Source organism: Hippopotamus amphibius, chromosome 6 (genome assembly GCF_030028045.1).
Source record: "Hippopotamus amphibius kiboko isolate mHipAmp2 chromosome 6, mHipAmp2.hap2, whole genome shotgun sequence".
Taxonomy (NCBI): Eukaryota; Metazoa; Chordata; class Mammalia; order Artiodactyla; family Hippopotamidae; genus Hippopotamus; species Hippopotamus amphibius.
The window spans coordinates 104,460,283-104,474,807 of NC_080191.1; the positions used below are offsets into that span (position 1 = coordinate 104,460,283).

General features: G+C 34.9%; 1 protein-coding gene across 16 annotated transcripts in view; it reads right to left on the bottom strand.

Moving 5' to 3' along the window:
* The window catches only part of TBC1D5 (TBC1 domain family member 5), a 556,466-nt gene that overhangs the window by 339,095 nt on the left and 202,846 nt on the right, over window positions 1-14,525 (bottom strand). For 14 of the 16 annotated variants that reach the window (XM_057739461.1, XM_057739464.1, XM_057739462.1 and 11 more), the window contains one exon: window positions 9,056-9,187. The exons of the other annotated variants lie outside the window; for them this stretch is intronic. In XM_057739461.1, coding sequence (XP_057595444.1) covers window positions 9,056-9,152 — 97 coding nt within the window. In that variant the 5' untranslated portion in view covers window positions 9,153-9,187. The remainder of the gene's footprint in view (window positions 1-9,055; window positions 9,188-14,525) is intronic. 16 annotated transcript variants of the gene reach the window in all.

Here is a 14,525-nt window from a genome sequence, read left to right on the forward strand (position 1 = left end):
TAAAATTTTCAAGGATCTATGTTCCTTTATTCTTAAATGGCAATTAAGAATTTCCAATACTATTTACACAATGATAAACAGGACATATATTGGTAAGTGCCAAAAAAGTACTTGTTTTATTTACATTCTTTCATGCTTTGCTTTCTGGCTTTGTACTTTCCTTTCCATTCCATCACTTTATATCTAGTAGCAATTCCACAGAATTACTCAGTCCATTAAAAGTTTCTTTCTTTCTGCTATAAGGAGCCAAGAATGCATTATTACATTTTTCTATGTGAAGTACGCTATTAAATAATAGCTTGTACACTAATTAAAGCAAATGTAATTGTGAGAACACATTGACATTGTTAAAGTAAATTACTCAATTTGTTAATAGTTTCATTTCAAGTGACCTTAATTGTATTAATTGTGATACTAGCAAATTAAATTGAAGAGCATTAAATACATTGTTCTAATATGTCCTAGGGGAGCAAATTTTCCATTACATCAGCAAAGGGAAAATAATGATTATATGTACCCCCCCACCAAAGTCTCCTACACACACGTACACACAATGGGTCAAGCAGAAAAGGTCTTACCAGACTGCATTTATTGTTACTATTTTAATATTGGTAGCATGGCATAAAAGTAATTGATCACATAGAAGTAATTGATCTTTAGATAAATGGTTAATTTTAAGACATTCTTTTATCTTGGATTAAGCAGAAATTACTTCATCATTAAAAACAGTTAAAATATTGACAATACGGAAACAAAGATCGGTACAGAGGACTGCAATATGAAAATTAATTTAAAAATACAACTCAATGTAAATCAGGCATTATAGTATCATATCATAAGGATACCTAATAAAAAATAGTTATGGCCCTCATACTTGATAAGAAACTTAAAAGTACAAGAGAGTTACATGTCATTCACATGTTAACTGATGTACCACCTTCTCAGATAACAATACAGATAGATGCTAAATAACTCTCATTCTTGAGAATACAATCTGCACTGGCTTACGAAATCCTGCCTGCCGGGCCCATCCTGTGCCATCCCGTCACCCACAGTGCCTCTGCCACTATGATCTTCCCAGAGTCCCTTCAATAGGACGAGCCTATTCCTATCCTAGGGAGTTCCTCGGTATGAACTCTTTCCTTTTTCTAGACTGGTGTTTCTTTCTGCCTGTCTGTCTGTCCGTCTGTCCCTGTCTTTCTGTCACCATCTTTGGCTGCCTGGCTCCTCGTCTGTCATTCGCATGTAACTGATGTATCACTTTCTCAGAGAGATCTTCCCTGACAATCTAAAGTACACAGCCAGGCGCAACACTACCTTATCTTAATTCTTGCCTAGCCTTGCCTGATATTTTTTCTCATTTTTGTACTTTTTCCTTTTTCTTTTTTTTTTCTCTCTCATGCTAAAGTGTGAATTTCATTGAAAGACAGCACCTGGATTATATTTGTTTAATAGCCTATCCCCAGATACTAGATGATCAATGAGTATTTTTTGAATGAATGAATAAACATCAGGTCTGTGGCCCACAGTCCACACTGTATATGAGAAAATATATGTGCCTCTATGATTTCTATTCATTTATTGAATATGACTGAAATTTCTTAACCATCATGCCAACATGTCTGATTGAAAACCTGTAAGTTCAACAAAACAGATCTACTCACAAGTCTAAAGATTCAAATTGATAGCAGCGTTCTAAGCTAGGTCAAAATCAGGCATATTCTATTCTACTGTCTTTTCTAGCCCCACTGATAAACTAGCAAAAAGCAACGAATATAACTCTTTGATAAGAAATCCACTGTAGGTCACTTCACCTAAGTGGGTTTTTTAGGTTATGTTTTTCTAAGGTTTTAAGATAATATTGTCACTCTAAATCATCTCCATGGCTTTAGTTATGCCTAGACCCAACCAACCCAAACCACCATCACACAGCCTCTCACTTTTGGTGATCCAAGAATGTTATAAAGGCTGACTAAGCATGGTGGGAAAAATATCTCAAGCTACAGACATTTCTTTGCAGATAACTTTGCCCAAGGAGGTAGTGGTGACAGCTTTTGCAGGGCTAACTGTTTCTGTCTGTCACCAGGGTAAACAGTAAGGTCTCCTTTGCTCCTAAGACCATGGCAAAAGAAAAAAATCCCAGTACAACCAAAATGACTCTTCACACAACTCTAACTCTAAAGGACCTGAAAAGGGGCCTTTCTGTTAAGTAAATACAGGGAATTGCCACACCAACAGAAAACTTCAAATAAAACTAAAAACTGGATTCAATTAATAAGGAATAGACAACACAACTTAAAGATCAGAATTCAGACCAGAAGATATTTTTTTTTAATTCAAGAGTACATTTTACCAATAGTGAGTTTCATTGTTACCATTAAAATGTCTAACTTGCTAAATAATCTGAGAGCATAAATACATGAAATCCACATATAATCATCTAAATCTAACATTAAAGAGTAAGTTGAACCTTTCTCACCATTTAAATGTTTACAACTGATATTTAACCACTACCTTTTAATGTTTATTCTGGATCAGAATTTGAATTCACTTCCTTCCACTCAAGTCAGCTAGTGAGTGGTATCTTGAAAATGCCTTACCACTAATTACAGATCATCAATACTCTTCCCATCACCAAAACACAGATTTTCTCCTTTTACATGCAATTCTGAAGCACTGGACCTACAGGAAACTCCCACATCTGTAGCTTCTATACTTAGGCCCTCCTTTATCTTTCCCCTACTTTGACTATCTTAAAATACTGCTCTCTCTCTCCAATTTCTCATCACAGAGAATTTTGACCAGTCAATCCTCAGTTCTTTCTTTTCTCTCTCTGAATTTCTCACCTGTCTCATACTGTGAACTGATATCTCTGCAGGATGACTTTCAGATCTCTAACTCATGGCCTTTCAAACTGAAGTCTCTCGTTTCCCACATTCTTTTGGATGGTGTAATTTAGAGGAACAGGGCATGGCATGTTCACTGCTCCCGTCTACCTATTGTCACACCACTTAACAAAATCCATCTTTAAGGAGACATTTTAAAAACCATCCGTTTTTCTAAAATCCTTGTTACTGCCATTTAAGAACTTCCAAGTCACTCTATTTAATAATCTTTTATCTTCAACAAAGCCACCATTTTCCCTAATGACTTAATAGCCTTACTTACAGTTTTTCATCTATCTCAACTGCCATTTTCCTTGATATCTAGAGAGAATTTTTCATTAAGATGATACTTTTTGCAAAACTACACAGACAGTAAAAAGATCAGTGGTTGCCTGGGGTTGAGGGGCACGGAATGGGGAACACGAACAGGCAGAGAACAGAGAATTTTGTGAAAATACCCTGCGTGACACTATGATGACAGATACACATCACCATACATTTGTCCACACTCATAGAATATCCAACACCCAGAGTGAATCCTAATGTAAACTACAGAGTTTGAGTAATCATCATGTGTTGTCACTTTGGTGGGAGATGTAGATAAGCGGGAGGCTATATGCATGAGTGGGAACACAAGGACTATGGGAAATCTGTACCTTCCTCTTAATTTTGCTGTGAACCTAAAACTGCTCTAAAAAAAATAGTCTTTAAAATTAAAAAAAAAACAAAAACACAGATTTCAAACCAAAACCTATCCAAGTCAACGTGGATCCAAATTATCACACAGGACTAATGAAGGTACTGAGCTGGTTTACTGGATACCACTAAACACTGTTCCAGTGAACTCACACAGTTGTGACAGACGCACACACTGTTTCCATAGTCCTTTATGACTGCCATCACCACACTACTCTATGCTTCATCTCTCCTAACGCAACCCCTTCCAAAGCTTTCTGGCCTCCTATAAGCTCCTTCCATAACAGCAAACTTCTCTGTATTCTCAAACCATCATTGATTTCTTCTACCATCAACTTCCTTGTCTACTGTCTACGGATTATACTCCCCGTGACAAAACCACTGCCTGCCTTTGACTGTGGCTAAATCCTAGGCGCTGAATTCTGCTAGACACAATCACAGACGTTTATAAGCTTGTAACACCCATAAATTATGATGTCTAATCTCACCTTGGCCCCCAGGTTATATTTTCTTTATCAACTCAATCTAACCTTTGTCACTCTCCACAAATCTTCAAATGTTTCACCTTATTACTCACTATCAGCAAATTACCTCATCCTAAGATATCAAGAGATTAAAATATTAATATTTCATTGAACTCTCTGCCATCAAACGAATGAACTTACTGCACCTAAACATCTTTTCTCCATCCTTCCTCTTATTACAATGAAAGTAACAACCCTCTCTCTCTCTATAAACCCCTCCACTTTGGCTCTAGACTGCATCTGAAACTGAGCAAAGCCCTGCCACCTCCTGCCCCCAGTACAACGGCCCCTCCACACCCCCTACCTCTTGTCTGTAGAAGAGCTGCCGTCTCCCAAGCTGCCCTCAGTCACAAAACAGCAGGCTCAAGCAGGTAATGATCAGGTCAACAGAGGCACAGCACCTTCCAGTGGCTGATGCACATTCCTGAGTTGTCTTACAGATACAGTAACCGCCATCAGAGGGAAAAAGCTACCTGCATGATGAGCAGACTGCAGCCATGACATCAGCTGCTCCATCCTGAGCAGGACTGAATCATGGCTAGCACAGCTCCAAGACCTGACCTGAGACAGTGGGATTAACCCTACTGCTCATAATAGTGTGTATCTTTGTGAGCATCAAAATCATTGTGGCTTTTTCTGCCCACAGATGTAAGCAGGCAAATAAAATCACCAGCAGAGAAATGCTATAGACCTATGTCGACATCTCCCACTCTAAGAATATGGCGCCCTTTATCAGCATGAAAAAGTCACAGAAGATGGACCTTTGACCATAATCCCACAGAAAGGGAATGATGTCCCACAGTGGTGATTTGTAAGCAGCTTTTTTAGCAGACACTTTGTTGCAGGAAGTAGCTCTCTGCAGGAGGCCACTTTTGTCTTCTCACTGTAGCAAGGCTATATTTTAACTAACCTCTGGCCCAAGCACACCTTTCAAATCTTTTGATCACACAGTACTTTGCCTAACCTGTTGATTTCTTTCCATAATCAAAACAGTAGAATTGAAGAATAAGTAATTAATAGATGACCAAATCTCGTCCCCAGCTTCCCCCTTAGTAATCTTACAAACTGTGCGAACAAAACAGCATCTAAAGAAAGATCACAAGGAGTTGACAAGCCTGCACACAATGTGAGATGGCAACAAATTTGACCCTCGATCTCAGTAATTAACTGAGATTATTCCCTCTTTCCCTTTAAAAACTTTCATGGCCGAGCAGAATATTTGGAGTTGGCTGTGGGACATTAGTCCGCGTTCTCCCCAGATTGTCGGCTCTCTGATTAATGCAACCTTTCTGTTCTCACCAGCACTTGTCACACAAGTGTTGACTTTTCGAGCGGTTAGCAGCCTAACCTGAGTTCAGTAACACTTCTGCTTCATGGAAAAACCACACTAAAGATCATAATAAGACAGCGTCATTTTATCACATCAACTTTAGTAAACTAATTTAATTACCATCAATAAAGCCAGGGACCCCCTTCTAGTCATATAACTCTATGATATAATAACAGAAAGAAAGGAAGATTTGGGACAAAAAAGTACAAAGGGCAAAAATGGAGTATGCAGGATATTCTGAAAGTTTTGGATTTTTCTTAAGTAGGTTACTAAATATTTTATACATGAGCTAGAAAGGAAGCTTTGAAACAGATATTATACAAAAAGGCATTACATTAAGTAATTATCTGAATACTATAAAAGCTGTAAGTAAGAAGGCATATAAAATTGAAGCTAAATACTCTGGCTATCTGTAACAAAATGCTGTTCTCAAAAGAGACCTAATAGAGGAAAATGTTCTTTCATCATAAGCAACATTCCAATCCCTTGTAAGATTGGAAAAACAATTAGTAATCCTGAGAATACTATTATTTTATTAACAGGTTAAGTTTCCCTAAATCTTGATATTGTTGTTTTCAGTTTAAAATAAAAATGATTACTTTTTCATTTAATTAAATCATTAGAAGTTACATGCTAAGAATGAATAATCATGAATAGCTGAACAAACAGTTTTCCTTTTTTTATGGCTTCAATTGAATTACACGTTAAGATGTCAATTAATAATACTCTCTGGTCAAAGATCTTGGAATTTAAGGTGGTAATTTTTGTACATGAGCAAACTAATAGAGCACAGAGAAAATGGCATATTTCTATGCTGTTTTCTATTTGAAAAAGAAATTAAAGGGACTTCCCTGGTGGTGCGGTAGTTAAGAATCTGCCTGCAAATGCAGAAGACAAGGGTTCAATCCCTGGGCCGGGAAGATCCCACATGTTGGGGAGCAACTAAGCCCGTGCACCACAACTACTGAGCCTGCGCTCTAGAGCCTGGGAGCCACAACTATTGAGCCCACATGCCACAACTACTGAAGCCTGCGTGCCTAGAGCCCATGCTCCGCAACAAGAGAAGCCACTGCGATGAGAAGCCTGCACGCTGCAAGGAAGAGTAGCCCCCCACACCGGAGCTAGAGAAAGCACACGCGCAGCAACAAAGACCCAACACAGCCAATAAATAAATAAATAAATAAATAAAATTTTTTAAAAAAGAAAAAGAAATTAAAGCAGTTAAAAGCTTAATTCACATGGAAAATGCACCCTAAGATTCTGTACGTATATATCCAATGTTATTTTTTCTGTCCTCACCCACTTTCCTCAAACATCCATGAAAGTAAACTATGCAGTATATATATACACACGTAAAATATGTAATTTTTTCTCTATCATACCTATGATGTGGCTATTTTTGCTAATCCTTTCCAGAATACTCAGAATCATGTAACTCAGTAATGTACTGTTTTTCTATAAATGTTAAAATTCAGATTTGAGAAATTAAAGACATTTACTTATGGAATATACAACAGGAATTTTTTTAAAAATCAAACAAAAAAACATGACTTCTGCATAGAGAAACTTAAGTCCAATGTCTGACTACTTACGAAATGAGTTATCCAGTTGCCACAAATTCCCTGGTGGGAAAAATATGTAAAAGGCTTCAAATACGTGGAGAACCCCAAGAAAGACATATATTAAAAGAAACCAACATGCTAAAAAGGTGATGATTTTTCAAGTAAATATGACAACCCCATTAAAATGTAACACACAGTTTTCTGCAAAAAGAAAACTTAAGATGAAATAGATGCTTTATATAAAATATTTACATATACAATGCACAAAACCCACTACGGTTAGTAACCTTTATGGCTTTGAAGAACTAGATATTTACATATCTTTCTTCTGCATGTGCGTGTGCGTATGTGTGTTTTGTATATATTTTTAACAGTTGACAGCTGTTTTAGAGCATACAGAGATGCCAAGCTGAATGAGGGTCTTGATTACTTCAAGATTAGCTATCTAAAGTTTCTATTCATTTTAAGTGTTGTTAGTTGGAAGAGTCATTAGTCACTTCCTTGTCTCATAGAACATCAGCATACATTTACATTGTTAATGAACATTTGGGGTAAATGAATTAATGGCACTTTTAAACATCAATTCAGTCCTAATAACTTTGTATGTCATAGAAATGTTGGCTAGGATATAAACGAAAAGCCTTTTCAGTAAAGGTAACTCCTCATTCCTGCAAACAATAAAGCATAAAATTAATTTAAAATGTTTTTTAACTGGTTTTAAAAAAAAAGAACCTCAATATTTAATGAACTAGTCCAGAGAAAAATGCGCACTTAAGGAAAAAAAAAACCTCTGTGTTCTAAAATAAGCATATAAACTAGAACATTGTGGTGAAAATATTTTATATACTGATAACACAAAAATATATTCACTTTTAAAATATCTACGTATCAAAGTGCTTGCAGAATAATTTGCCTTATTCATTATGAGTACTTCTTATAGGTATGACATTTAAGAAAAAACATCACTAGGGAGGATTGTATCATTCTTACCACTGAAATTCCTTAAATGCTGAAACTGAAATTGGACACAATTTTTTCATATTATCAAAACCTTAAACAGCCGTCTAAATAAAAGCAAATATAAAAATAAAAATAAAATCACAAAAATAAGTTGTATATTATTTGCATTAAAAATAACAAGGGCATTTGTATGATGTGGAAGATATTAAAGATGCACAAAAAACATAAACACACTCCATAAACTCAAGAGTTTGTGCAAAGAAATAGCTACTGTAAGGAATCATTTTTTTAAAATTCCCAAAACATGAGTTAATGGCAGACCATTATACCAATATAGAAAAAATTGTATTTGAAGTACATAAAACATATGCGAATGACTTTGACTAATTATAATTTCTTAAAATAGATCTTATCCTGATATATGTATTAATGAGTGAAAAATTACAAGTAGTTACTTGAGTCAATGAATCAACTTTAGCAAATATTTAGTGAATTAGCTGAAATAAGGAAAAGGCTTCAGGAAGTCTCACAAACTCACTGTTTCCTTCTAAGATACTACGTTACTACTGAGAAAATAATACAAAGCCCTGATACACACACATTTAACACATTTTATAGGATAGATCCCCAATACTGTTGCTCTTTTAATGATTTCACTACACTGATCTTTAAAAGTAAAACACAAATTCCAATTATTAAAAAAAAAAAAAATCAGGCAAGTCTTTTATCCTGTAATGATCTCAACTTGCTGAAAGAAAAAAAAAAATCCCTGCAAAAATCAACACCAAAAGCTTAGACTTCTTTAAAAGATATTTGACAAAGGCCATTTTGCATTTCAACGTTCTTATGCTGAAGCAATAAACTGTTTAAGTTTTTGATTTTTAAACATTTGGCTATGGCTAATGCGTCTGCCTATAATTAAAGCTGACGTTTTGCAGCATCCATCAGTGTCAGAGCTCTCCGCATCCATCCAGGGAAATGTTCTTAAAGCTCTCCTGCTCAGCCTCATCTAGAGAATGACACACGAGGCAAGCAGGGCTAGCTGGCCTCTGCCAGGTTTCTCAGTAACCTCAGAAGTTATCTGCATACAAAACTCACCTCCAGGCTTGTTCGAGTAACTCGACAAGGGGTCAATGCCCACTTCTTGCTCTTCTGGCTGCAGAGGATGTCTAGTTTCAGATAAGGAATGATACATTGTGAGAACTGGACAATATCACCAAAAGTGACCACCTGGGAGATGAAAAATATGGAGAAAAACGATAAATATTTTTTTCTGCTATGACTGGGAATAAATGCAAAACTGAAAATGATTAAATGAGCATTACAAACATTAACAAGGCTTCCACAGGCTCCAGGGACTGTTACTACAAACTGACAGGCATATACATAAATAAGAGAAAAAGTGGCACAACATTTTCATTTCAACAATTTCTTCCCAAATCAGAACTTCATTGGTAACCTTCATCTCAACATAATTACATTTATTTTCAATAAACCTCTGCACAAAAAGTTGAATTGTAAGTTAAATCAGTCACATTTATAATATCCTTCATTTTACTGCAAAAATAATATACATTTGCAATGGGAACTTCTGAAATACAGAAAGTACAGCTAACTAAAATCATTTGTAATTGTATTAGCTAAAAACACCACTGTTAACTTTTCAGTTTATTATATGTATTCTTTCTGTCTTTGTTCTGGGCATTTAAAATACACAGTTTTAATGTGATCCACCATGCTAAGCATACTGATTATATAAATTATCATGAGTATTTTCCTTCCCATAAAAAAGTCTATATTATCACTTCTAATGGATCCCTAGTATTCTATTATATAGTTATAACAATTGATGTAACCAATTCCTTATTAATAAAACAATTAGGATGCTTTCAGTTGCCCAACACTATAAACAGCCTCACAATGAGTATCTTGCAGTAATATCTCTGTGCTGTATCCATGATTATTTCCTTAGGATAAATTCCTATCAGCATAATTGCTGGACCAAAATACGTATTGTAAAAAAAATAAGATTTTGAGATAAGTTTTGGCAAATTATGCTCTAGAAAGATTTGTATATAATAGAACATCTCATTTCCCCTGCACCCTCCTCAACAATGGGAATGAGTAATTCCTTGGGGTTTTTTTTTGGCAGGGAGAGGGACCAATATGACAGTCAAATTTTACACTGCATTTGCTCGATAGCTAGTGAGATTACTGAAGACTTCATATGTTTTCTCTGACATTTGTTACTGCCTTTTGTGGATGGAGTTTATTATTATGATTGCCTTAAAGATGTGTAAGTATGCTTTAAATATTAAAGATATTAAACCTTTGTCATATGGTACATATATTTTTCTCAGAGTGTGTCTTCAAGGTATATATAGTTTTTGTGGAGATAGTAACTTCTTCATTCTTATGTAGCCAAATCTACCTATATTTCCTTTATGGATTCTGCCTCTGGTATTACGCTCACAAAGGCAAGATTATATAAATAACCACCTGTGTCTCCTCTTATAGTTTTGAAGGTTTTCCTCCTCAATTCTCATTTCTATAAATAATCCTAATTTAAACACAGATTTTTTTAAAAATTAAATTGTTTTTGAGCTTCCAAATTATACTACTTATAATTTTCTTATGTCTATAAAGTACAAATGACCTTCCCAAATCAGAATCTTCCCAAAAATAGAATGGGTTTGCTAATTTTCATCCAAAATAACATATATAACATAATCTTCTAAATTTTAAGAGCAGGAGGGACAGGAAGAGGAAATGCAGAATGCTAAATTGGAAAAGCAAGTCCAACTAAAATGTGTACGTAATTTTACAGGATACAGTCTCTACCTACGGAGGAAAATTCCAGAGAAGCCCATGAATACACAAATACTTGACCAATCTTTTCCCATCAAAAAATGCTCTTTTTATCCTGTTTATTTAATTTCTAAAACTCTCATTTCATAAAATCACTCCTGAACATTTTCTCATTTTTATCAGAACCCTTACCCACCCTCACTCTTGATCAGATGTCAACATCCTTTCCCCCTTGGCTTATGGTTAAAACAAAAGAAGCAGAGGGTTAGGCAAAATCAACACTTGGGAAACCAGAACTTTTGCTGCCAACACTGTAAGAATTTCTAAAGCCATGAATTCTAAATCCATAAAGCTGAAACAGTTGTCAGTTCTTGCTTCTTATGTGTACAAACCAATTAACATACATGGAGCACTAACCACATAGAAGGAACTCCGAGGAATACAACCTAGCAGAGGACAGCAAACTGTACATAAGCAGTTATATTATAAAAGAATCTGATACATTCTGCTGATTGAATAAATGAACAGGTTAAAAAATAAAGTCCTCTACTATGGAGAAGTAAGGCTCACCAAACTCAAACATTTAATGGGGTCAGGCAAAAGGCATTATTCATTACAGTTAACACCTATTAAGCAGTGAATATATGACAAAAACTACTCTAACCACTTCACGTATACTCATCATTTCATCCTTCCAACAACTCGATGACACATCTTTATCATTATTCTCATTTCACCAAAGAGAAAACTGAGGTACAGAGAGAGTAAGCAATTTGTTTACAGTCACACAACTAGTAAGTGTTGAAGCCAGACTCTGAACCTGTCCCATCTGGCTCCAGGGCTCACCCTCTACTCCAGTACTACACTTGGCCCCTGTAAGTCAATGAGACAGACAGACAAGCCTCCTATAAGTCAATGAGACAGACAAACAAGGGGGTCTAAGAGGACTGGGTCTACAAATTATTGGAACATCCTTTTCTCTGCTTCAATATTTTCAAGAAAAATTAGAAATCCAGAATTTCATGTGAAATCTCCTTACTTATAAGTGTTGGCAAATAATTAAAAAACAAACAAAAAAAAACTGTGTGGAACTAATTACACACATGTCAAAACTGTATTTGGCCATGGACGACTATTTTAATGTAAAATTCATATTCTCTATACATTTTGTCATACTCTTTTAAAAATACAAGGGTAAACATTTGAAAATGAGTATTGCAAGTTAACTGCCAGGCTTCCTTAAAATTTCTTTAATATCCTATACTATGTTTTCATATCATTACCTTAATTTCTCATTTTTATAGTATATATTTCTGTCAGACTTCATATACCTAAAATATACAAATAAGGGGATTTTATGTATTATAAACTTTATGAGAAATAGACAAGCAACAAGCAAACTGATATAAAAGAATATTTCAAAAAGGAACATCAAAAAAAAACTCTCAAAAAGGAATGAAATTGAACTATAGGTAATGAGGTGGACAGACCTAGAGACTGTCATACAAAGCGAAGTAAGCCAGAAAGAGAAAAATAAATACCGTGTGCTAACTCATATATACGGAATCTAAAAAAATGGTACTGATGAACCCAGTGACTGGACAAGAATAAAGATGCAGATGTAGAGAATGGACTTGAGGACACAGGGCTGGGGTGGGGGGGTGGGGGACAAAGGGGAAGCTGGGATGAAGTGAGAGAATAGCATAGACACAGATACACTACCAAGTGTAAAACAGATAGCTAGTGGGAAGTTGCAGTATAACAAAGGGAGATCAACTCGATGATGGGTGATCCTTTAGAGGGCCAGGACAGAGAGGGTGGGAGGCAGTCGCGGGAGGGAGGGGATATGGGGATATATGTATAAATACAGCTGATTCACTTTGGTGTACCTCAAAAACTACTACAAGAGTGTAAAGCAATTATACTCCAATAAAGAGCTTAAAAAAAAAAACTCTATAACTAAAATAAAATACAACATGACGATGTTTAAATATTCATTCAAGATGCTCAAAGGTAACTTAAGGTCTTTTAAACTCCTTACAGAAAGTTAAGTTCAGGTCATTCACTGATTTTAGCTTTAATAATAATTCTTTAGAAATTGAGATGTCTGTGGTAACACCCAATAACCAGAATACAAAATTTACCAAACACATCAGTCTATAATCCTTCTACACAATCAGGCACCCACTATATTCTAATTTATCATGCCTACAGGTTGAAACTGAGTCACTGAAATGCTCTTACTGTCAAATAAAGCAAACCTGCTGAACAGAAACAATGAGTTATTTTCAAGAAATCTGTGGAGAAAAAGTTTGGATAATGTCCTTAATTTTCTTTTAACTATAGATTTAAATAATCATCTAGTTCAAAAGTAACTTAAGTAGGTGTTATTTTGTTTTTTGTTGTCATTTTAAATACAAAGGGTTATTTTCCCTTTTTAGAACATGAAAGAATATTTAACTTTGTTGGTTACTGCTACTGTGATTACCTTATAAAATTACAATACAATATTGCTTCCGAATATGAAGTAATTTTTCCAATTTGTGTTTTGTGACCACACCAATAACCAAAAATATATGCCCACTACAAAACAGGATAGCAAGCTTGTAAAAAAATGTATCTATGTTTATTTTAATCACTATTTTGAATAAACTTGCATCTATGAATATCAGACTATAAGAAAATATTTAATAAAAATTCAAATAAAGAATTAAGGACTTTTTTTTGGGGCTGAAGATTTTAAGATAACTTCCGTAAAAGTCAAAATGGCATAAATATTTTGAAACTTACAATGGACCACTGCATCTTATGTTTGTATACTTGCTATGTCTTAGTCTTCTCTACATAGAAGCTAGGTATATATATAGAAAAATACATAATGACCAAGAATATGTATCTTAGTAAATGACTACTCAAATCCATAATTGATGGAGTTCAGTTTTCTTAAATAATGCCAAGCTGTCTCTAGAATTTCCCTGACTGACAAAATCGGTAAAGAATTTAAAAAAAAATAAAGGCAATCTTATTTTTCTATTCAGAAAGGACAATACACCTTCTAAGACCTGAGAAAGGAGAGATCCCTTCTTTGCTACACTTACTATAAATAACAGTTAAAAGTTCCTACTGCACATGAACTCAACATTCACAAAACTCAAAATTGGTTGTGCAATGTGGTTATACTGCCATCCTAGTCACAGGAATTGACACACCAGGCTGAAAATGCCATTGAAAACCCTAGACTAATCTTAAGGACGGTTGTATTGGCTTCACATATCTGGTCTTGCAAGATTAAATCTTAAGATAAAAGTGATCTGACTGAAAGAAGGGAGCTCTTGTGTGAAAACAGTATTTAATGAAAGGGTAAGAGTTCAGCACTAAAGCTTGGAAGACAGTCTTAAAGTATGTTAATTAAATTTCAAAACAATATATTCTCCATGTAAACTGAAGCAATACAAGCAGTCTGTAAGTGAAAAATTCAAAGTATTAATATCATACAGACAAAACAACAGGTTAGTTGAATAAAACTGTCACTTTTAAAATGGCATCATATAAACAAAACCTCTAGAAAAATAGTTTATTCCCTCTGAATCTGAAGTTCTACATATTTCAGCTTATATTCATTCTATCACTGTTTCTACCACACAGGCACAGAATTAGAATTCTGAATAGTGTCTTCTAAAGACATCCATATTCAGAAAAGTTCATATAAGCATACTCCATTCATTTAAATTCTTGACTGATGGTAAACTTAGAAGTCGAA